This window comes from Cyprinus carpio, chromosome A18, assembly GCF_018340385.1.
Source record: "Cyprinus carpio isolate SPL01 chromosome A18, ASM1834038v1, whole genome shotgun sequence".
Taxonomy (NCBI): domain Eukaryota; kingdom Metazoa; phylum Chordata; class Actinopteri; order Cypriniformes; family Cyprinidae; genus Cyprinus; species Cyprinus carpio.
The window spans coordinates 2,114,566-2,140,259 of NC_056589.1; the positions used below are offsets into that span (position 1 = coordinate 2,114,566).

Here is a 25,694-nt window from a genome sequence, read left to right on the forward strand (position 1 = left end):
AGAGAGAGAGAGATATGCCTCCCAAACACACTCACAAAAATCTACTTCATGTTATATTTATAATTCTATGCATATTGAATGTACCTATTAAAGGCATTATTTTAAGCAAGATCAGATTCTTTATAAACAAGTGACGAGGTTAAGTGCACTAGTGTGTGTATGGGTGAAGCGTGTGATGACATGCGGATCTAAAGCAGACAAAGGTGAAGGCAAGAGAGGAACCACCTGCAAAGTGAACATACTAGTGCTGAATGATGTCTAGAACACACGGACCTTGAATATCATGTGGTTGTGTCTAGTCAGTTGTGGACATTAGGAGAATGAAAAGTTTAAGGCAAACACACTACAGCCAAAATCTTTTATGCACTGGTCAATTTTAAGCTGTTTTGCTTCCATAACTTCGTTCAATATGTTGAATCCCATCTGTAAAAAACTTTTAATATGTCAACAAAATGAAACAAGGATTTTGAAACTTGCAGTAGGTTTTAAGATTTCTGTCCTGAGCATGAATGAACATGAGTACATGAATAATTAGTTATCTATTAGTTAACTAAGTTGACCCTATTCACCTGCAGTGTTTTGCCTTGATAAGTGATGCACTGCTAATGTTTTATTGATCTCACTCAGACCAGCATTACCTAAATCCTCGTGAATTTAATTTATTCATTATCAACATATTGAATATATATATACATACATATATATATATATATATATATATATATATATATATATATATATATATATATATATATATATATATATATATATATATACACACAAAGTATTTTGCCCCACCCCACCCCCACCCCCACTGTTTTGGATGTCGTATGTGCAAATGTAAAAGACAGAAACTGCATCTACACAGAGCATACTGGAATATGATATGTGTCTAAATAGAAAATGCTGATTGACACAAAATCTGACCACCGTGACCGACTAACACTATTTATCGACTCAGAACACAGACATTTCCAGACCTAGTAACCAAAAGACAACAGTATATGCAAATAGTGCACACAAAATAACAGAGCTCAGGTAAAAAAAAAAAAAAAAAAAAAAAAAAAAAAAGTGACTTTTCTGATTCTGCACATACCACTGACTCTTTCTTTCCACAGAAGTGAGACCCGTACAAAGATTTTCAGCTAAATTGTGAAATCCATCTCTCGTCTCGGTGAATCCCCTGCAAGTTCAAATGCATCAGCGTAGGAACAATTTGAAAAGCGGTCATGGACACATCTTTGGCTTATTTCCCTGAAAAAGGTGATACGAAATTTCTAAATATGTAGAAATTTCTAAAACTTATAATAACCACAGCGCTCTACTTGAAATATGTGTGAAGAAAACACCAGATTCACAATAATTTATATGTGCATAAAAAATGCAATGCAATGCATATCCATAACCTACTCACATACATTCAAAAGATGCAGATTATAAACAGCATGATTAAAACATTAACATGCATTTCAAAATGTCTTAGTATTTGTTTTTTCTCTCTTTCTTTTTAGTAAGCAATGGAAGCAAGAGCAGCTGAACATCTGTATGAAGCAGTGACATGATATGTACATCAGCGACCTATAAATTTTGCTTCATTTTATGTCAACATTTCTTTGTTTTACATTGTTTAAAATCATAAAACTCAGTTAATTTTGGATTTAAATTAGATTTTGACACACATTTAAAACAACAACACCAACAACAAAAAAGCTATCACTGTGGCAGTACTCTAAGGTCCAAAAGCTAAAAGGTGCATCGTTGTACTTTATTTACCCCTAAATTATACATATTAGTACCCTTAAGCTAAACATACTTTAAAAGTACTTATTATTACCTTTTGAAAGGATATCGGCCAAGTGGCAGCTTTTGTACCTTTTATTCTGAGTGTGTAGCCTCAGACTTTTGGAGGCTGTTTTTTAATGCTTTAGTAATATAAACCCATATTTGTATAGTCAAGAGAGCTTCTTTGGATTTTGACAGAGAGGACTGACAGTCATAAAAAGAAGAGATGGCCCTTACCATTTGTAATTTATTGTACTGTGAGGTTACATAAATGGACTAAGTATGCTCGTTTTACGTCGGGGGCCTTTATTGAGGGTTGTCGCCGCACATTCCCATCTCCTTCCTCAGAAGAGCCCGTTGTGCATGTAAAGCCCCGACATATGACAACCAAAGGCGCCACACGCTAATCTTAAGTGTGAGAATCAAAGGTAACAACCAATGTCTTTCCGTGATATGACAACTTTAGCTCGATGAAAAACTGCAGCTGTGGCATTTATGATGATTAGCTATGAAAGAAACGAGCTGCTCATTTAACCAAGACTCATAATAAACAAAACCACAAATCTGCCGCAAAGCCTGCAGAGCTACACATAGAGCAAGGTGATAGTTGCATGTGTTTGCAACTTCATACCTGTGTTTGTGCGAGCGTTGGGTTGCTATGGGTGTGTCTTCCTTCATGCTACTTTGATTCAGCATTATTGGCGAAAGATTCATTTTGAAATAACAAAGACACACATGAATCATTTTCTCCACATATATTTTAATAACATAACAATTTAAAGTACAATAAGAAATAGAAGCTACTGTTTATAAAACTCTCCAGCGGAACATAATGATGGGCCAGCATCAGCCTTATCTATACAGAACTGTAGAAGCAGACAGGTCTTTAAATTCCTTACATTTGACTTTTTCTTCCCCCCTTTTTTTTCGTTTCATATAAAAGAAAATTCGCTACATTTTGTCCTGCGCTACCTTATTATTATTATTTGTTTTTTTCCCCCACGAAAGCACAGCTGTCTGCATTTCATATTTCAAAGTTTATAAAATATAAATTATTGAAAAATCTCAAAATGTTTGTGAACTAAATACATTAAAATTCAAAAAATACAGAAATATAAAATATACAAAACAAGGCAAAATTGTGGGGAAATAAAAGACGCATGCACTGTATGCATCTGTCAAAAGTCTTCATTCTCACACAAATGCATCACTTTTGCAACGTTTACAATCAGGACAGACTGCATTATGATTTGGACCTTGTCAAATAATAATAATAATAATAATAATAATAAGTCATACTGGCTTTCTTTTGTGGCTTTAACAAGCTCACGCTTTCTTCTTGTTATTCCAGAGAGAATTTTTAACACTATAAACTGATTGTTCAGGTGATGTAGCACTTTTTTTTTTTTGGTTGTTGCGGCTGAAACCAGCTCATCTCTGAATTCAAGACTTTTATTCTGAGCTCTCACGAATGTGTTCCCAGTTTATTTTTTTAATCTAGCCATTTTATGAAACATTATCTGTAAAAATAGACAATTCCAAAGCTACACCAATCAGGATGGGTAGCGTTCTGCCACTGTAAACAATACGATTTGTTTTCCTAGATGAACGTTCTTTACTTTGGCTTTTCCCACAAGGTCTTGTGCACAAGACCCTTCCCACAGAAGAAAACCATTCAGTCTTTTTAACCTGTAAAGTATTGAAAATACTGGTAACATATTTGACATTTCATGTGCAGTTACTCCAAATAGCTCAATTTAAGTATGCTTTTCATTTCATGGACACTGTAATATAACTCTGGCTAAAGTTACACCCTGCAATGACTAAAATAGTTAAATGTCCATAATACTGCATTTAAACGAACCATTACGAAACTTACTCCCATTTTCGATTCTAACTTTGTGATGCTTGTTAGCCAGTAGTAGCACACATCATCTTTAAAGCTGCCGAAAGTCTCAGCATGATCTGGTCTTCCTCCAATCTTAACATCATATCAGCCACTAACAGTAACACTAACTTTCACAAACCATCAGGGAAATCGAACGCAGCCCAACAGATCCTCGGTTGTTGCTGCAGAATCCATCTCACATACTTTGCCAATCCAGATGCATGCTGAAGTGTGCACTTTTCAACATGGCTAACGTCGCCACGTCTGTCTCAAGGTTAAAAGGCCTCGCTTTATGGCTTTCGGTTCAGTCTAGAGCTGCCAGCAAACCGTTTGAGGCCCGGTTGAGTGACATTTCAGTTGTCACCAACCCACACATTTCAGTCAACCTTGAGAAAGCACAGCAAGTTCATAAACGCAATGTGCTATATTAAGGCAAAGCTTTATCAAAAACCATTCACGTACAAAGAAACAGAGGCAAGAAATGTTTGATGTCTTTTGTCTTAATACAACACCTCGTTTTCACCACAAGCGTGTCACCGTTGAGAAGCCAACGGCCGCTTTCATTTGCGTCTCTCACTCACACTCTCAGTTTGACTGAGGTATGTCTCTTTCAACTGAAAAGGGCGAGACTCTGGTATCTATTTTGATCTGGTGATCAAAAACAGCGTTTATGGACACTGTGGTAAGAGCAAACGGTAACCAACCGTGACCTTAAAAGAAGCGGAGAGACTATCTAAGCACAGTTTGACTTCAATAAACCTTCATATGAAAATGTACAAAACGGCGCAATCTCTGTCCGGACAGCATCGCAATACAACAAATTAATACTGACACATATAGATCTTTAAGAAACTATCAAAAAAATACAAATAAAATAAAAACACTTTTGTTCTTTTGGTCCGGCTGAGAACTCTTCCTCGTGGTTGTGTACGCAAGCAGACAGAAACAGTATGTAACTCAATCGTAAATATTTCTGCGATATTCCTCTTGTCTCTAATTTTGGCAATGTGTTTAATAACAGGAGCGTTCAGTCCAAGAAAATGTCCATCGTATTGTCCTCTGTTCCTTCCTGGTGTTTGTGCTTCTGGGTCAAAACAGCAGTTCTACCTGAACTTAGAGTTTTCCTTCCCGCAGAACTACAAACAATATAGACGCGCAAAGTCTACGGATTCTAAACTTTGGTAAATGTTTCGATGCTTCCTCTTTTTTTTTTTTTTGTCCCCTGTGAGCTCAAAACAATACTGGACCACGACTAAGTGTTAAGACGGAATGTGATTGAATGCCCCATTTTTTTATTCCAGGGTCTGTAAGGGACTTTTTCAGCCTTATTGTTTCCAAACTTTTGTCCGAAGTTTACTCATCCGTGTCAGGCTTCACGTCTAACATGGTGTGCAGCTCTTCGGGAGTGTATCCCAGCAGGCTTTTCAAGTCACACACAAAGCGGTAGACGTAGCGCTTGCCGGACGTCTTGTGGATGATGTTTTTGTCGTAGTAGTAGCGGAGACCACGACTCAACTTCTCGTAGTTCATCTTGGGTTTGTTTTTCCTCTTGCCCCATCTGCGTGCCACCTAGAGGTCAGGGAGACATGGGTCAGGATCATGAACACACACGAAGAATCATTCATTAAATATCTGGCTGTTCATGAGATTCATTTGCGTGTGCAATCATGCTGCTCTCTTACGTGCAGCGGTGGGAACGATGAATAGTGATTGTATCAGATACTACAAGAGATCACTGGTTTTCAAACGATAAAATGGCACTGTGTGGTTGGACAGCAGCCAGCAACACACATTATTTAATATCTGAATTTAACCAACTAGTATACATATACAATACATCTAACTCATTTACAATACATATAACATTGTTGTCATTTTTAGACTTTTTTAAATGTTTTTTAAATGTCTATATATAAGTTTGAGTTTAAGTTATTTTAGTGCATCAGATTAAACTAAGTGAAAATATGAAATAATGCCTTGGCAACTAGCTGAAATAAAATGTAAAAAAGTATTTTATTTTAGTTAACTTTAATTTTATTTCATTTTATATATAGTTTTAGTTAACTATAATAACACTGTATATTTCCTTGTATTTAAAAAATAAATAAATAAATATATATATATATATATATATATGTATTCCAATCCAATCCAATCATACACACACACACACACACACACACACACACACACACACTCACACACTCATATATATATATATATATATATATATATATTCTTTAAAAAAAAAAAAAAAAAAAACTTCTTTTGAGCACTTTTTTCTTGCTTTTTTTTGGAGTCTAAGCTGTTGTATAGCCACTCACCTCATCAGGGTCAGAAAGCTTGAACTCCCAGCCGTCTCCAGTCCAGCTGATGAAGGTCTGGCAGGATTTGTCTGTCAAGAGCTCTAACAGAAACTGCCAGAGTTGGATGGGTCCGCTGCCTGAACAGATAAGCAACACCATGGCTTACTACAGTCCTATGTTCACAACAAAATATCAATACCATCTACATGCATGACATATCAAAGTCCCATGTTATTTCCATTCTAGACTTCTCAGTTCTAGATTTCCTACTGTATTAGTGCATTAAGTTTGTATTGGTATCCCGGTCCAAACATAGTTTCACATGCCATTAGCTTTATGTCACTCTGCGTGAAAACAGAGATGGCTGAGACACAATGGAGTATTGACTGGCTACTGTCTCATACTGAATGTCCTACTTGGGCTTTGGACTCTTTATGTGAATTCCAAAGCACTGACATCATTCAGATTTTGCCCCAAGGTTAAATATCTGGCGGATAAATGTGTTTGATCACGCAGGCCATAATGTATATGTCTGCATGTCGCCCGGGTGTATCTGAAAGCACACATGTGTGTGATGTCGACTTGTGTGTGAAAGACTGTGTGGGTGTGAGAGAGAGAAGCCCTTGGTGGCCATCTGCAAAACGAGAGGCTTTTCTCACAGGCTTCTATATTGCATTTGCCCTAAACCGTGCCGGGGTCAGCTTTAAAGACTTTAGCCTTTCTACACGGTGAGATATTTAAGGAGACACTTGGAAAAAATGCAAACGTGCATCTTAATGGATCTGACTGTGAGAAGCAATTTGAGGACTAGCGTGAAGGGTTTATGTGGTCGTGTTGACCTACAGTGCGAGATCTGTACTGCAAGGGCTTCACAGCATGTAGGCAGCAGCAGAACAGCTCATGCACCCGTCTAGATAAGCTCTGCTTTTTCTTCATCTTGTGGTTTGTGTGCATTAAAATGAACCGTCATTTCATATCATACCTGCTGCAAAACAAGAGCGAAGAGAAGAGAGAGACTCTAATTCCCTTTCCCTGCAAAAGTCCTGAAAGTCTAGGGATGCACATTTTCATTCGGTATATTTAATTTCTGTAATTTAATGTTGTGATGCCTAAATTCAATTTTATTATTTATTTAAACAAATTACCATGTAGAAATTTAATCTTGATGATTTATTGGTTATCAGCAAAAAATAAAAAATAAAATAAAAATAAAAATAATAAAATTAATTATATATAAATATATATATATATATATATATATATATATATATATATATATATATATATATATATATATATATATATATGCATTTCAAATTATTTTTATTTTTCAATTATTTAAACAGTAGTATAGAATTTTAATCTTGTCCGTTTATCGTTCATCAGCTAAATAAATAAATGAATAGTGCAATCAGGCAGGATTTTAATACTGGTGCAACCCTAATTTTTAGTCTTATTTTAGAGTAGCGCATTATTCAGAAGACAGAAGACACATTATTGTTTGTGTGTGCTGCATTCATTCAGTTACCTACAGTAATCTGCATTATTCCTTTGGTGAATTGGGTGGAAAAGCAATGCACATGCAAAATAAATGACAATAACAGCAGGCACAATTAAATCATAGTGAATTCCCCACTGCGTGTTACATCCAGCTAAAAATATCCTTGCCGATAATGCAATAAAACACTAATGCAATTCTGAAACAGATTATCTCATCAACAATTCAACAGTTCATTGTAACTCTCTCTCTCTCTCTGTCTGCCTCTCTCTGTCTCCATCTAAACATATGAATCACTACAATCACTCATCTGGATCAATGTAGTAATCTGTTTATGTAGGTAAATGCATTAAAACACATTCCATAAGCTCGGCTACTGTCATACACCCTCATTACACCCAAAGGGGCTGGAAACAGAAATCAATTGCTCTGTCCTCTACACGCCTGAACCAAACCCTCAGACTGACAGACAAGTCCACCGCGCACTTTCAGCAATGCTTTACAAATACATTAAGCCACTTTACTTGAAGTGAGTGCATGATTACAGCATATCACACAAGCTAAGACAAGGATTTCTGACAACAACTTGGATTTGTAACACTGAACTTAAAAGGATAGTTAAGCCTAAAATAAATATTTTTGTGTAAATTAACATTTTTACTCACTCAAATTGTAAATATCGTCATTGATAGTTAATGCATTAATGGGACCTTATTGTAAAGTGCTACCAAAGTAGTTGTCAGTGATGCCTAATGTCCTTGATCCTTAAAATCATACTGTTATCATATTGTTTCAGAAGAATTGAACTACTATACATAGTTATATGAACTATTTTTACGCCACTTCTGTGGTGCTTTTTTGTCATTTTTGGAGCTTGACCACACCAGTCCCTATTCGCTTTCTTTGTATGTAAAAAAAGCAGAGCGAACATTCTTCTAAACGTCCTTCTGTGGTCTATGAGTAAATGATGACGGAGTTTTATTTTTCTAGGTGAACTGTCCCTTTAATGTGTGTGTGTGCGTCTTTATAAGGAAGCTGCCCTATAAAGTTAAAAATCAGCCATCGCTGAAGAAAGTGTTGCGGTACTGTGGTTGTGCTGCTCTCCTCATAGATCTGATGGATTTGTACTTGCGTATGTGATTAATGATGACAAACATGAAAACCTCAGAGCTCTGAGAGCAAATAGATCTTTTTTGTCACTTGCTGGCTTTATCTACCTCATCTCTGAACTCTGAAGGCTGTTGTGTTGACATTGCGGTAACACTCGTAAAAAAAAACAGGTAGTTCTGTCAATTATATAAATGCCTTTTTGCATGTGCACAAACACACACACACACAAAAAAACACACTTTACAGTCTCTTACATGAAATATGGCTATTATATCTTGTTTTTTGAGCTCGGATCTAGTATGGAAAAGATTACATACAACTCAGGTACAAGCAAAACGGTCCTTTATATGCTCAAAGAAACCTTAGCTTCCCAAAATAGAAATGAAATGAGCCACACATAGTGAGTGGGAGATGTGTGTTTTTTTTTTTTGGGTGTGTGGGTTTTTTTTTGTTTTGTTTTTTGATATAAGAGCAGGTAGGTTTGAGACGTATGGCACAAGGTTAAAAAGCCCCTCGAAGATGGGCCGATTAAAGGAGCTCTCATCTTAAGTGCACAGGACTGTTATCACTTTGTGCTGCACCTTCTGTTGCTAAGACGACCTGGAAATGGGTTGAGATGTGGGCCGCAGATAAGGAGTACAAGATGAAAACAGCAGAAAAAGAAACGGAGAGCTGGTGGCAGTGACAAAAGCGACGAGAAAGAGACAGGGAGGGAGCGTGAGGGAACGAACGAGCGTCTGCCTGTGTTTTCATGTGAAGAGGCCGGGGTGTGGCGTGTTTGCTGGTACACGAGCCGCTCGCACAAGCCGCTGCTGCAGTCGTGCTCACAAAAAGACTGCCATGACTTTCTTACAGTCGTGTAACAAATGTGGCTCTGCGGTTACCAAGTGCACCAGTGCATTCAAAACTGGTGCACGACTCGTTTTCACCGATCCTTGTCCCAGTAACACGAGACGATGCGCCTCGTTTAGCAGATTCCAAACACATCATAGATATCTCATTTCATTTGCTGCTGTATGTATATGATATGACATATGATATCATTTATATACTGTATGATATATGGAATAACATCATATGCTTTTTGATATGACGTTATGTGATATATGAAGTAACATAATATGGTTTTTATACCATATGGTATGCAATGTGATATATAAATATGATTTATATATTGATATAAGGAATAGCATATGACATGTTTTTTATATGATATGGTGTGCAATAAGATATATGGCATGGCTTATTATTGAGAAATCTATTTAATAAGTTATTTTATATGATATTGTATAAAGTATATAAAATGGCATGTGATATTATTTAAAATATGATATACTGAATAGCATATGCTTTTTGGTATACAGCGTAAGATATGGTATGCACTATATGATATGATTTATAGAATAACATGGTTTTTAATATGATATGGTACATAGAATATATGGTATGCAATATAAAATATAATAAGATATGATTTATAATATCATATTTGGAATAGCATGGCATGCTTTTTGATGTGATATGGTAAATAGCATGGTTAAGGTATTTAATATGACATGATTTATGATATGATACATACAATAACATCATATGGTTGTTGATATGATATAGGATATACAGTATATGATATGGTGTGTTATATGATATACAGTATAATATGATTTATGATATATAGAATAACATGACATGTTTTAAGATATAGTATGTCATATCATAAATTATATATGATATGGTATGTGATATCATATTACATGGTACTTTCAAGAATACCATGGTAATAATATGGTATTAAAAAATTAAATAAAAACGCCATGGTATTTTTTTTTCCAATAATCTCAAAGTCAAACTTCAAAGAAAACCACGCCAGGAGCATGGAACATGTCTAAAAAACAAAGATAATACCATTGTACCATGCTCAGAAACTTTTCTTTTTTTTTTCTTTTTTTTATAATATAAAAGTATTATTTTCAGTAAAGTTGTTGTTATTGTCCCTCTTTGCTTTGTGTATGATTGTGAAAGTAGGCTATGTCTCAAGGCTCTGGCTTCTGTCTTGTGCTTATTTGAATTCTGACTCATTTGGGGTTTAATGCATGTGAGTAGTTTTTTCAGTCATTCACGAGTGGTGAATGGTTGAATTCAGGTTAATGCTGACCTGTGTAGCCAGCGAGCGCAGCTGCCGGGATGACCGGTTTGTCCTTGCTGAGGTCCGAGCGCTCCCGTACGTAGTCTTTGAAGGTACCCTTTGGTTTGTGTCCGTGCAGTGCGGTGGGATAGTCCTCCGAGTCGAAGCTGTCGTAGGAGGGAACTCTCTGTAGGCTGTTGAATGATGACTGACTACTCCAGGACTGCGTCAGCCTGTCGCAGCTCTCGAAACTGTCAATGCTCTCAAACGAATCTTGACCTCCCAGCTTACCTGCGACGGAGATTTCATTGTTATTAAACATCATCCACAGTCATTTTTCATTCCACATATTCAAACAGTGTTTTGACCTGATTCATGTTGTATGGAAAAGAGGAGCATGGACATTCTTCAAAATATCTACACAGAAAAAAATTTACTAAAATAGTATCTCAATGCTAAAATAACACTGAAATGTTCCTAAATATGAACATACAGCAATTTCTGGAAAGTTCCTAAAAGTAGTAGTAATAGTAGTAGTTGTAGTATTTTTTTCAGGAAACCATATTTAATTAATTAATTAATTTCAGCGATGTTTTTATTATAAATCAGTTGCCCGTTTGCATATATTAATGCATATTATCTTGACATTTTAATAAACAATGTTGGATTATTTTAATTTAGGTATATAAGAGCGCAAACAGTTTACACCCTTGCACGCCAATTTTTGACTTAATAAATCCAGATTTTTTTTCCTGATTTTAAATGTGTTTTATAAATCAGGCCCCTGGCCTTTGTTTCTACCCATGAACCCGATTTCTTTGATTGTAAAGGGTGCAAAGTTTGGCGACTACACCAGCCAGAGAAGTTCACAAGCGGTCTAGACCCAACCACGTGGAAAAATCCAGAACCGCTCCACACCACATTGTCTTTCTCTTACACGATTTCCATGTGGAAATATTTGGGTTTTCTCTAATTGGAAAACAAATTGCCTCTCTATTTTTGGCCAAGCTGGAGATAAAAGGCCGGTCTCGATTGAATGTCAATTACAGAATGAAAGATAATACAGAGCTGGGACTGATCCTGAAATCCTCAATTGAAAAATTGAAGCCACATGCGAGTTTGGTGGCACCACAAATACTTTCCCACGCAGGAAAAACACAGCGCCGTTGCCAAAGCTGGGATTTACTCCACAGAAAGCCTGTGCGTACCTAGAGGGCAAAAACCCAAATCTCTGCGTTGTTCAAAAATATACAAGCGACTTTAACAAATCTCAACTTCCAATTGAAATCTCCATCATTTGCTCAGCTGCACAATGGTTAGACAGGCGGGCTGTTTATTCGATGAGAGGGAGCGAAACCAGACGTACATGAGGTAAAGTTACTTCATGAGAAACCGGAACGCTCTTTTCACGCTTTACTCTCGCTCCTTACGAGAACCTAAGGTTCACAAAAAAAAACACCTTGTACCCCAGTAACATAACCTCACAAGGACGCCTTGACACAAAAGACGGCTACCAGCGCTCTGTGGCTTCAAACATCTCTCACTTTGAAGCAAACAGCTTTGTTTTTCTCTCCTTTTTCCCCACCGCAGTTGAGAGCACATCGAGATGCTGTAAGATAGAACCACAAATAAACCTAACGGTCTACTTCATTCCCTGGCAATGGGTGCATAACGCGGCGTTTTGAAGACCACACACTGCTGATCGCTGTGGGGGCGATGGGGATCAATTTAAGCCCCGATGGGAGATAATAAACATGCATCTAAGATGAAAGGAATTAGCTTTTGTCTCCCGAACATTTAAACCATATTAATCTAGAGACTGTATGAACGCGATTTCGTTTTTTTAACAAAACACATGACCATAGGCCCATGCTCACCTCTGCTAATGCGACCCACACACATGTTGTCAGGTGACACAACTTCCTGTTTGACTGAGAAGTAGTCTCCCTGCAGTGGATTGAGAGGTGTGTCTCGCAGTATCACGTTTGGATACTCGCTCTCGTATTTGAGCGACAGCAGGTCTTCTGAGCTGATCGGGTGGAGGGTCTGGTAGGACTCGGTGATGAAGCTCGGCTCGGAGTATTCTGACGGAGGGACACACTGAGGATGCTCTATGCCATAGTCTGGAGCAAAGGAAGACAAAGAGAAGACAAACGTATATTTCAAAAGATTTTAAATTTAGGGATGCATGGTATATCGGTTACAATATCAATGCACAATATCGGTTATCGGCTAAAATTAGAGATTATTTATTGCATCGGTCATTATAAGATTTAAGATAAAATTCAAAGCTAAGCATTTAATAACACTGTCACTATGCAAATGTATGCATATTAGCAAATATTAGAAAATATTGATACTGGTACTTAGCAAATATAATAAATAAATAAATTTTTCATACTATATATTCTAACGTTGTGATGCCTAAATTCACTTGTAGCATTGAAAACAAATGATTTAAGTTTGTATTTATTTATTTATTATTAGTTGAGCATTTCAGACAATTTTATATTATTGTCCGTAACAAGATAATTATCACCAGTTTTAATATCACTGCATCCCTAATTAAATTTCAAAGCCATGCATGACTTTTTTTAATGAATTCAGACTTTCATGGTGCTTTTACGGTACTTCTTAGCTTGACAGCAACAGCTTTCTGTATTAATAAAGTTAGACATGAATGGCATAAGGGTGAGTTAATACAGAAATTTTATGAATGAACTCTTCCTTTCAGGCAGGCGTTAAGTGAAAAAGGGATTTATTCAACTGCCTTCACAAACAGATGACATTTAGTACAGTCATGACTGAAGTGCTGAACGTGTGCTCAGGTACTGATGAGGCAAACTGAAACAAAGGGCAGATACTCACTGAACAAGTAGTCTGAGGGGTAGCGACATTCCTGTAAACTGGAGGTCAGACTGTTGACAGGAAAATGCTTCTGGTCTTCTGTGTGGAGAAAATGACACACATCACTGAACCTATGCACACTTTCAAAGCTGAACTTTGTTGATAACAGATTAGATTGTGCAAAAGAAATGCATGTCAGAGTGGAATTTATTTTACAGACTTTTGAAATGTGAAACCACTTGCATGCTTCCAGCATCTGACATGACATATCACAGCAGAGATTATAAAATCTGCTAAGATGATTTACCCTACTGTATCATACTCTTTTGTAGAAATCACTACTGTATATTAATATTAATGCATTTTGTGATTTAATGCAAGTTTCTAATTTTGTAAAAAAAAAATAAGTAAAAATAAGTGAAATTTAAATATATTAATTATTAATACTATGATTATTCATATATTAATTTATAAAAAAAATATATATATATATATATATATATATATATATATATATATATACACACACACACATATATATATGCACACGCATATATATATTTATATATATTTATTATTAATGTAATATTTATTAACATTCATATTACGGTCATGTAATTAAATGTAATAATTTACTGAAGTTAAATAAAACATAAAAAAATTCTAATTTTTTTATTTTATTTTAGCTAGTTGGCAACACAACATTTCTCATTTTTGTTTAGTTGAAGTACTAAAATAACAAAATAAAACGTCAAAATATATACAAATATATTAAAAAATAATAAAAAATAACAAAATGACAAAACAAATCTCTAAAATTTAAATGAAAACAGAAAAAAAAAATATATATATATATATATATAATTATATATATATATATATATATATAAAAAAAAAATATATATATATATATATATAATTAAAAAAAATTAGGAAAAACTATTACAGTATCTCAATGATAGTAAAATAAAATTGATTGTAGACTGGTGTCTTTCATGAGGCAGTGAGGACATCTACCTTTCTGCAGCATCTCTAAATGCTCCCAGAGAATGTCGCCCACAAAGTCTGGCGCCAGATCCAGGAATCGCTCTTTGCCCAGTGCACAGAGATTGGCCCCGTCCATGGTGAACTTATGGAAGTCCACATTCTTCAGACTGAACTCATTTACCGTCCAGGTCAACCATTCTCTCACATGGGCCTCTGTCCACTCGCGGGGGTCTAGAGAAGAGAAAGAGACAGGCACGTGTTTCATCTCAGTGTTACATGCATATGCAATTTGTATTTTATACACAGTATGACATATGTTGTGCAGATTGCTTTATATTAAAGAAGGATACAGTGTTTTTTTTTCATAATCAGCTACAAAAATGTTTAAGCAAGCATGCATGTGCCGATAAACTCTAAGTAAACTAATACTGTGTACTTGTAGTGCTGATGCATACAATATTTTAGTCACAGGTCCAATGGCTCATGTGAAATTATCAGCTGATTCTGCTATAAATTTGATGTTATGATGAGAGGAACTGAAACAGCTGTAATTTTAGCCTACAGACCTAGAAACCAACTCTCTCTCTCTCTCTCTCTCTCTCTCTCTCTCTCTCTCTCTCTCTCTCTCTCTCTCTCTCTATCTATCTCTCTTTCTCTCTCGGCTGTGCACAAGCTCCACAACAACTATTTCCAGACAGACGCAGACCCGACACAGACTTCAGCCTCTCCAGACACAGCAAGTAAAGCCATCTTGCGGTCTGCCATAGTTTGGGAAACATAATTCATAACCTCTGTTGCTTCAAAGTGCCATGTGTCTATCTAGCAAGATCTCTTTTTAGGCCATCTGATTGTGGCATTTCAAAAACAGCCTAGTGCTACAGAATACTGAGCCAGGAACTTTCCCTTAAAGAGAGAGCGCTACAGAAATATGGATATAAGATTTATTCTAGAAAGTTATTAGAGAGAGTTTTTTATTTAGATGTAAGTGCTGTAGAATTTAACCTTTTGGGATGGAGAGCCGCTGTTGCTCCCTGGTGAAGCCGCTGAATGTGGCCAAAAGAGCCTGTGACATCATTTCTTTACTTCCTGGAGTCAACAAGGGAACATCCGCACACTCCAGATCTGTTGGACCAAACACAGATAAATATGTCATCACACAATCTCCGAACACACACACACACACACACACACACACACACACACACATACACACACACTAAAAAGTATAAAAAGGTAAAATAATTTTACTAATAAATAAATATATATATGTATATGAATATTTTTTATTTTTATTTTGCTAATTTTATTTACTTGTTTTCGCTTAAAGTAAAAAAAATAAGTAAATAAACAAAAACATACTCCAATGTCATATAAGATATACATTTTACAAAAATAAAATAAAATAATAAATTCAAGTCACATTAAATAAAAAAAAAAACAAATTATGATCATTTTACCTATTTTATTTATTTTACTTGATTTTACTTAAAGTAAAATCAAGTCAAATCAAAGAAAACACTGCATTACTTCATAAAATATACATTTTACAAAAAATTATAATAATAATAATAATAAAAAGATAAAAAATAAAAAGCAAAATAAAATAAAATTAGTCAACTTAAATCCAGCCAAATTTATTAAAACACATATTACTTTTCACAAAATATACTTCATTTTACAAAAACAAATACAATAAATTTACAAAAAAAAAAAAAAAAAAAAAAAAATTCTACATTCCAAGTCATATATACTACATTCACAAAACAATAATAAAATCCCAGAAAACCAGCAGCCATAGCGTCACAATGAAATGTAGCTGTCCTGCAGGCCTACACACACCAACTACCTCCAACCCGACCTCCTAGACTGCTGCTCAGAGCCAAGGACAGTCTGCAAACACCCCGAGTGTGTGTCACACGTCAGATTCTACATCGATGAACACCTTCCCACAATCCCTTCCGCCCAGCAAGCTGTCCCATCTCCATCTCCAGCCACAGACAGAGAAGCCTCTGTTGGCAGGGGTCAATAGTTAGGAGTCAGAGGTCGTGGCAGAGGGGTGATGATGTCACAGCAGGCTGCAGGGCATCGAACAGACAGCTCAGTGTTGGAAAGCTCGCCCTCTCTGCTCGTGGGCACCCAGCAGGACACAGAGAGGGCTTTGATGAGTTAAACAGTGCCCGATGACTTCCACTGATCCAATTAGGACTGTCGGAGTGGCGGTTCGAGAGAAAAGAGGGTCTAGGAAAACAAAAAAACCCTGAGGGTTTGAAGAATGTCACAAAGCCGAGTGACGAAGAAAGGACAGTAATGCGATCAAAAACACAAGGTGAGGGGTGATTATTCTATTACTGGTGGCCGTCAAAAAATGCCCGACTGTGACTCAGGCACAATGAATTTGTCTGGGAGCTAAATGCACAGTCCAGACTGTGGAAAGCCAACACTTTGTGTCTTTTTTTTCGCCGTCTGTGACTGCTTTTCTACTGACACCCAGATGTTCTGGAATCTCCGCACGGTTTTGAAACTGCCAGCCCTGGGCGCTTGTATGGGTTTGCGTCGCTGTTGTCGATCCACATCACGACATAACCCAGCCAGGAATGCACAACAGCTGTCCCTCCTAACCTCCTTCCCTCTCCTTCTCCCGATCTGCAACCCTGGTTGACTCAAACAGGGAAGCATTTGCGATGATATATTATGCGGAGCATCTAAATGGAGAAGAACAATGCAGTGCTCTTGTGTGATTCGATTAGAGCGAGATGCTGCAGTCTCCATTTACAGTGTTTAATTGCGCATTAGAGAGGCCCTTCTACCAGCTGGACGTCAGCAGCTTCATTCACTGCACAAGAGGCCCATTTTCACATTAGGTGATACAAGGCCAGAACTGGCAAGAAAGACACCAGAAGACCCTGGTCAAGTGCAAATGTCCTTTTTTTCTTCGTAAAGGAAGCATGTTGGGTTTGGACAAAATATAGCATACAAATTGCAGTGAGGTTTTTACATTAGTGACAAATGCAAAGTGCTTTCTGAACAAGATGCAGCAGCATGGTGATTTGAAATGGTTGTATATTTAGATAGAATAAGAAAAAGCCAAATTACGACAAAATATGAAGCTCTTACAAGTTGTGGATTAAAATACAGAGGGTTCAGAGAATGCTATGAAAATCAAATCAGGAACGTTTATCTTTCTGTTAATCTATAAAGTATCTGTGTGGTTCACTTGCATTATGTTGCATGCTCAATTAGCAAAATATGCAGTATTTCTGAATTTGTTTATAGTTCTATTAATTTCAAGAGTTACAGTCATATATAAAAAAATATGTCCCCTTAAATACTTGAAAACTTTTCTCTCTTTTTTTTTCGAAAGAGTAGCTTGATATATATTTATATAATTTTTTAGCTTGATTAATAGTGGGTAAACTTCAAATCAGCTAGCCACATGTGATCATTCCAACATAATGTTCTTCAGTGAAGCAAATTAATTATTGCCTCGGCATGCAAAGTTCACTGAATGAAACGAGGATTGTATTAATTTCCATAGAGAGTAACTAAACATTGCTAATAGCGGTTGATAAGAAGCCATGATAATTCTGTCTACTGAACTGCGTTAGGCCCAAAAGATCTTGGGTCTGAGCCATACAGTCCCAACCGGAAAACCTTCATATCATATGGAAACAGTGCAGGTGTGCATTGGGCGGTGTGGATGAGTATAAGTCCACCTGTGTGAGCTCCGTGCATTAGTCATGGGGCTGTGAAATTCTGAGTATGTTCTTGAAGCCCCAGTGGTCTCATGTAGTCGGGTGTGGTGGGTCAGATGATGTGAGAGCATCCAAGACAACATGAATGGAGTCCCCAATGGGAAGACATCACCGTTGGCATGACCACAGGTCCTGCCCATCCAGTTCATTCTGTGTATTCCATAGTATATTCAGTGATTTAATGACATGCACACATCTAGCCAGGGCCGATCTTCAGCCTTACAGATCACACACTGATGATAATGTTAATGGTCCATTCTAAAATTAGACACACTTCATAGAAGAATGTGTGCCTGCATTTGTGTGTGTGAGGGGTCTGTCTTAAGTGCGTGAGAGACAGCGAGTGGGAGTGTAATAACAGCCAAATAGCTCATTCGAGTCCCTCAATAGTCTGGACGGTATTTGAGCTTCTGAATGCTTTTTTGTGCTTGGTGTATTTGTGTCTGTATGTCAAATTAGCATATTTTACCCCACATGTGTTTCCCCTTTTCACTTTCTTTCGGTTTCAATTAAGAGTTGCATATGCCATCAAATTCCAGTCTGAAAATAAAGTAGTTTGAGGATGTAGAGCTCGGTACATAGGAGAGAAAAAAAAAAACTTGGGTTCTGCCCTTTGACAATTGTGTCTAAGCAGGGTGTCAGGGTGACCCACAAAACACCTTCAGTTCTTTATCTCTTGCTCTATCTTTCTCAGAGTGTGTGACAGCGAGACCGCATGAAGGAGGGCCATTCACGCAGCAGATCCGTGCTGAACAAGGCACGGTCAAGGGTGGGGATCCAGTGAGAGAAGTGCTTGTTCTGCCCACTGTTTAGATTTCCATCCGAAAGCATGCAGATCGGGCCAGGCCAAGACAGGAATAGCAGCGACCCACAATTGAGCTCCCAAAGGCAGTGCAGGGTCCGTCTACCGTGCTGGGGTCACACATCGGGGGCTTTCCTGTCTTAGAGACCCAGCCAGTTGGTGCCCTGGGTTCACTAGATGGTCTCACACACACAAAACACCATCAGTGTGTCACATTGAGCATTCAAATCACAACGACCAACAGAAATGACTTCAAAATGGGCATCCTTCGGCAAGTTCTCGCCCATTCAGTTGTACAATTCATTGTTCAATCTGGCAGGGTTGAAATGGCACCACTATTGTACCTTGATCTGCTGCTGACAAAACATAACTGTTTGTACTACCACAGACTAGGGCTGATCAACTGTTTTTATGTCTGCACTCATGCTTTTCAACTGCCCGCAATTGTCATGCTAGGCATTACAGAGATACGTATAATGATGCTACTATGCATACTGCAAAGTAAAGCGGAGGCGGTTTGCAGCATGCAAATTTTGAGAGTGTAACTGCAGTGCAGGAGTGAACACCTATAAAAGACCAAGAGTGCACTTGGATCAGTGAATCATACTGTTTAGATTTCTGAACAAACAAATGCGCATATTGACCAACAGTTTACTCTTCCAGCGACATTTTTCCTAGATACCTCCATTAACCTCCTCTTAGTGTACCTGAAATTGCAGCACTTCAAGAAGGGGTAAAAGAAAACATGTTTCCAGCACTGGATATAAATATGTCCAAAAGCATTTCTGATCAAAGCAAATTCATACAAGCGTAGTCAGTCATGCCTGAGCTAAGTTTATGAGCAAGCAGCTTTCAGTATTAGGGAAATGAAGGAAGGAAAGCTCTGCATGCAATTAGCAAGCTAATGGTTTCTGCTATTGTGGAACCAGCCGATGGCCAACAGATGCATTCTCAGTAAATTAATTCCCCACAGGCTGCATTGTTTTTATGTATCGTACCACACATTCCTGCCTTGTTTTACAGTCGCTAATGTGGACAGGATTTTTGTGTGAGTTTGTTCTGTATTTGTGACCTAAAAACCAATGTGCCTTTGAGTTCAGTTCTAAATGCACCAATTACACAATTAACTGTACACAGAGAAAAGTACTACAACTGCAGCAATGAAAAGAGTTCACGAGCCCAAAATAGATGAATGGATGGCTGGAAAAAAAGATGCAGTTGTTCTGAAATCCACATCGAACTGCAGAGCACAACGGTGTGCTAATGCATCATCAAAGTGAATAAAGTGAAACATCATTTCAGTAAAATCCTCTGTGGTGACAAATATCAACATCAAATGACAGAAAGCAGAAGCAGTGAAAAGCAGAAAGGCATGCCAAATTAAGTCTCTGCAGTTCTAAACTGTGTAAGGAATAAATAGTTTTAAATGTTTTAAACAAGTTCCATTTGAACACTCTCACAAGCTGGAAAAAAAAGTCAGACTAACCATGCTCTGTGGTTTTATGAGAATGAGGCGAGTTGTTAGGTCCCACCATGCTCAACTGGTGTAAGTGAACATTGTCAAAGACTAGCCCTCATTATGACCGCCTCTTGGATCCAGTCCAAACACCTACACAGAACGCCTTTAACTGCTCTTGTCCCTAAATCGCCCGAGCAGAGCCTCTCTGTCAGAAATATGTAGATAGTGGGGAGAAGGTTGAACGAGAAAGAGTCCCAGCTGTGGCGGCTCTTGTGACTGCCAAGGATCATGTGCTTTCCATTCAGCTGTACATCAAGTAGCACTCACAAACCGAGAGAGACGGTAAAGCTAGCTACAGCCAAACACCTGGACCTCAGAGAACAGCTTAAGATCTCATATGTAACTGGACTGGTAGCCAGGAGCATTCTGCCAATATGCCTCTGATGAAGGAACTATGTTCAAAGAGGTGAGACAAAAGTAGGATAATTGTGAAACCAGTAACTGAGCCCTAAAACAGGTGACTTGGTGAAAGTGCATACACTGATGGGAGAGAGGAATCTGGGAAAAGGTCTTCCTCTACCTCGCTGAGTTGTGAGACACGTAGCCAGAACCAGTCGGGATGCCTCTGATCTCAAAAGCAGATTCAACGCCAACCTCTGAGTATCTCTGTTTTACTCTGTAAACATCTGCAAAACAGCCACAGTGAAAAACAAGAGTGGCATGGAAAGGCAGGCACCAATTCGGCTGGCTTACTCACCTCAAGGGCCTCCCACCACCCAGGAGGTGGTCTAGAGCCCACCAGAAAGCCTCAGGGGGACTGGGTTGGGCTAATGTCTTATGGGAGGAGGGGTGGGTGCTGCAGCACAGCAGTGGCTGTGACTCAGAAATTAGCCTGTAGCACGTGGAGGGGATGAGACGACAACACTAGTCAGACGCCAAATCAGGGGCCAGGGAGACGAGGCAAGAGCCCATGTGGCCCGCAGACGGTAGAGAGACAAACGCAGGGAAAAAAAGAGAGACATGGAACACAGGGGAGAAAATGGATCCTGTAAAATTTTGGAAAAAATACACCGGGGTTGTTATTTCTTCCCTGCTCTGGGACATGCTGTGTCTTTTGTTTTTGTTTTGGTCTTTTGAAGTTCAGAGAAGCAGGGCAAGAGATAACTATTGGGAAGACTTCAAACTGCAACACAGTGAAGTGGGTCAGAACGGATTTCACAAGTATGCTACAGTGAAAACGGCTCTGACGTGTGGTTCAGTCATTCTGACGCATGTAAGGATTGGGAAAAAAGTTTGTTTGTGCAATTAGCTTGTGCCAATAACTTGAACGAATAAAGGCTAGGACCTCCCTTCACCCTTTGATGACTACATTTTAAAGGGAACAATAAAAATGTGTGTTCACCAGAAAGAATTTTTGACAGGGGAGTCATGTAGCCAGTGGACATTCTGTGAAGGGGGTGTCATTTACTAACAGTAGGCAAGACGTACTGATCTAACTGTGTTTCATCTTAGCCTCGAGGCCTGAGTCTGATGAATCAGTTTTGAGTGTCAAATATTAATCCACTCACTTCTAAACCTTAAGCATGCCCTACACCTCACATTAGAAAATGATTTTCTAAGTGACTTGTACACTGTTCAACAAATTACAAAAGCTGCGATCAGAGACCCACATTAGACTAATCTTGATTACCCCGGATCTGTGTTTACAAAGCTGTCAGGTAAGCAAGGCATACTCAGGGCCTGATGAAAGTACGAAGAGTCTGACATTACAGAAACCTATCTGTTATGTAACTTGGGAATCCAGGCCATTTTCAGATACACCCTTGAAGATGACTGCCTGTTTGGATTACCATCTCTTCACACACCTGATAATGCTTGGATACTGCTTTTGCCCGAGTGCTCAGTGTGTGGGTATCTAAAGTTAGGGTGTACGAGTGGGGCCTAGCAGGGGATCGGAGTGAGAGTGTGCAGTGTCTTTTATTTAGATAAAGGTGGGCAATAGGCAGCCTACCCAATCCTCAGACATTCCTGTCACTCGCTGAACCCTGAGACGTACACAGGGCAAGAGTGAAAAAGAAGGAGAAAGGGAAGAGCAGATATCCACATCAAGGGTTATTTCTCTAGGCCGAAATGAGTGGGAGGTAACCCCTGGCTGTTTCTCATGTTGTTGCTGACTCATTTCACAGTGCTAAGTAGTCTTTGGGCAAAGATGAAAGAAGTGACCCTGTTGTCAAGCATTTTGACTACGCCCCTTTTAAAGCAAAGCTCTCAGAAAATGCTGAAGACTTCTGGCAAAGCAAAACTAGCTGGGTAGGAACAGCACTGGCCATTTTGGTAGCAGATGTTAGATGGGTTTATCTTTGACCGTAAGGCCGCTCTAACATCCGTGCTGTGCCACAACACATGATTCATACTTGTGAATGACTTATAGGCTCTTTAGCAGGTCACACAGTCAATTTTTATACATAAACACTTTTGCTTCCAGACTCTCTGTGGGTTCCTCAAGATTGTTTTGTGCTAACTCCAAACGCAATCTTATTTTAGCAGTTCCATTAATGAACTTTAGTGTGTTTATCGAGGCTGTGCTGTTCTTGTGTAGGTCCCATTGTTTCTTTATGCACTACATGTCTCCGGGGTAAGTCAGATAATCTTGACTGAACTCTAAACAACTTTTGTGTGACTCGATTGAATTCAACCATTCATCACTTTTGTATAAACAGAGTCAAAAAGCAAATGGGGGGCGGGGGAAGGCGGGCTTGTTTTTGTACTAGCCGTTGTCTTCAAGACACAGCTCGCTTGTCTTGATTTAAGACCCAATACAAACTGGGATCAGGTGCTTAATGTCTACGGCCTCTCAGCATTAACGACGCGTGCATGCTAGAAACCATCATTTGTGCCAGTCTGCCAGAGCTTTACACTCCTTCAAGCACTTTTTGCTGAACATGGGACCCACAAGGTGCACATATCCATTCTTCCAGAAGACTAAAGCAGCAGACCAGCAGTAAACAAGTCTTACGTGGATTTTACAGTTTTTGCCAGTGCACTCCGCTCACACTGGCCTGAACGTTCATGGTTGACTGAACTCGAGGGAGCACGTCTTGAGAAATTGTTTTGCAAGATAGCACGATATTTTGGCAACCCCCACTGCAAGTATCAGTTTTTTGTTTTTTTTTACAGCGCACAACTGTTTTTTCCATGCGAGGAGAAAGCTGGTGCATGTGTGTTGGAGAGTGTTTGTGCATATTCATGTGCCAGTGCATTTGTAAATGTAAACTCTGCAACTGTGTGTGAAAAGAGAGCAGGCCCTTGTGCACGCAAGAATATGCAAGCGTGGTAATGATTTATATCACATCTTGCACATCGCTCTGGAGTCATCATGTTTTAGCTTTCATTCTGACATGCTTGCAAAGGTGAATGCCTTTTTCCATGATGTATTAACAGCTGGTGGTGTGTGAGTGTGTTTGAGAGGTTGGGAGTCAGAATTCTGGGTGTACAACCACCAGCTGTGGTCGAAGCCAGTCAGCAGTTTATCGTAGGGAAACTAGCAGCCACTGAACTCACCGGGCCAAAGAAGAGGGTCATATTCTTAAAGAGTCCACTGGGCCGAGGCATGTGCTAAAATCCCACTTGCATACTCGTCACTTTATTCCAGTCCTCAGAAGTACAGAGGGGGAGTGTGAGACTGCTGACTGCTTAACCAGCATGGCATCTTTCCTCCCTCTCTCCCTCCCTTCTCCCTGGTCAGGCATGCAGCCCCTCCTGAGCCGGGCTGGGTCAGCAGTGGGGGTCAATGGATGTGGTATGAATGGACAGTGAAGCAGAATCATGACAAACTTCATTCAGTTGACATTGACCACTCTTTAGCCAAAAGGGAAATTCCCTGCCATGATATGAATGCATGAGGTTGCACAAGCACACTCACATCAAAACACAAAGAGAAAGAAAGAAAGATGAAACTTTAATCACGCATTAACAAGGAGGCCCATAATATCTGCATTAAAGGAGTGAAAGCCCAGGGCTCAGCCAATGACCAAATAATGAACTTACACTAAATGCACAAGCACATTAGAGGACGCAATGTTCTGAAAGTCAGCTGGACATGAAAATAATCACTCTTGTAGTTAAAATTCAAGCCTGCTGGTCATGCATGAAATGAAACACGACTATGTAAAGCGGAAAAGTGTGTCAAGTCAGGGGCCATGTGTGGCATTCGACATCAGTCTCTTGTCAGACTCTTCATGTACAGTATTTGCTGCAGTAACTTTGCACCATAGCAATAAAAGTGTCCAGTTTTGCACATAATATCAGTATATATGTTCAAATTATTGAAAAACAATGATATGGTCTGAATTTCCTAATACAATATCACAGTATTTAACCCATTTAATTTAACATTTGTGACAGTTGTCACCTATAAATTAAAGAGAAGAATGACTACATTTGATAAGAACATTTTTACATAACTGACAGAAGTAGTCACATGACCAGAGCTGTTTAATTCCAATCTGAAAGCTCAATAAAAGAAAGCATGGAAAACATGTCATAATACACATACTGTGTAACAAATCTGATTCATATAACATTTAAAGAGTATATAAACAGTGTATTATTGCTGTCTCATGATCACAATTCATGCAAACATGTCACATTTGTGGCCAGTGAAAAAACAAAAAAGATAATAAATCCCAATATGTAACTGGCTAATTTGCATAATAATTGGAAGAAAAAAAGTGTAACAAATGTAACAAAGTAAAAAGATATGTATTCTTGTATTAATCGATACATTTTCCCACAATAGCCTGATAATACATTATAATCTTAGTCTACTGTATGCAACTTGCTGTTGGGTCTTATTGAACAACTAAGCGATTTCTCCTCACTGGTTTCAATTGTGATCACATATAAAACATATTTACTAACTTGGTTGAATTTAGACCAGGGGTGAACTGCATGTGCTCACTTAGCTGTGTAAAAACCAATGGGTTCGTATGTTACATAATAAAGATTATCATGTTATCAGATTATCAAGAGTCAGCGACTGGCACATCTGGAGCGCCGCGTGCAGGCTGTCATCATACCTGTCTATCACTCGCTGATCAAAAACATTTGATGTTGCAACGAGTTTCGGAAAATTGCTGTTT

General features: G+C 38.3%; 1 protein-coding gene across 3 annotated transcripts in view; it reads right to left on the bottom strand.

The window, feature by feature from the left end:
* Window positions 1-2,522: 2,522 nt before the first annotated feature.
* Window positions 2,523-25,694, bottom strand: part of LOC109063082 (protein c-ets-1-B) — a 50,156-nt gene continuing 26,984 nt past the window's right edge. For 2 of the 3 annotated variants that reach the window (XM_042774749.1, XM_042774751.1), the window contains 7 exons: window positions 15,543-15,662; window positions 14,571-14,771; window positions 13,575-13,652; window positions 12,584-12,829; window positions 10,737-10,997; window positions 5,995-6,113; window positions 2,523-5,239 (listed from right to left, as the gene is read on the bottom strand). In XM_042774749.1, the coding sequence (XP_042630683.1) occupies window positions 5,024-5,239; window positions 5,995-6,113; window positions 10,737-10,997; window positions 12,584-12,829; window positions 13,575-13,652; window positions 14,571-14,771; window positions 15,543-15,662 (1,241 nt within the window). In that variant the 3' untranslated portion in view covers window positions 2,523-5,023. The remainder of the gene's footprint in view (window positions 5,240-5,994; window positions 6,114-10,736; window positions 10,998-12,583; window positions 12,830-13,574; window positions 13,653-14,570; window positions 14,772-15,542; window positions 15,663-25,694) is intronic. The other variant, XM_042774750.1, reaches the window with a different exon arrangement.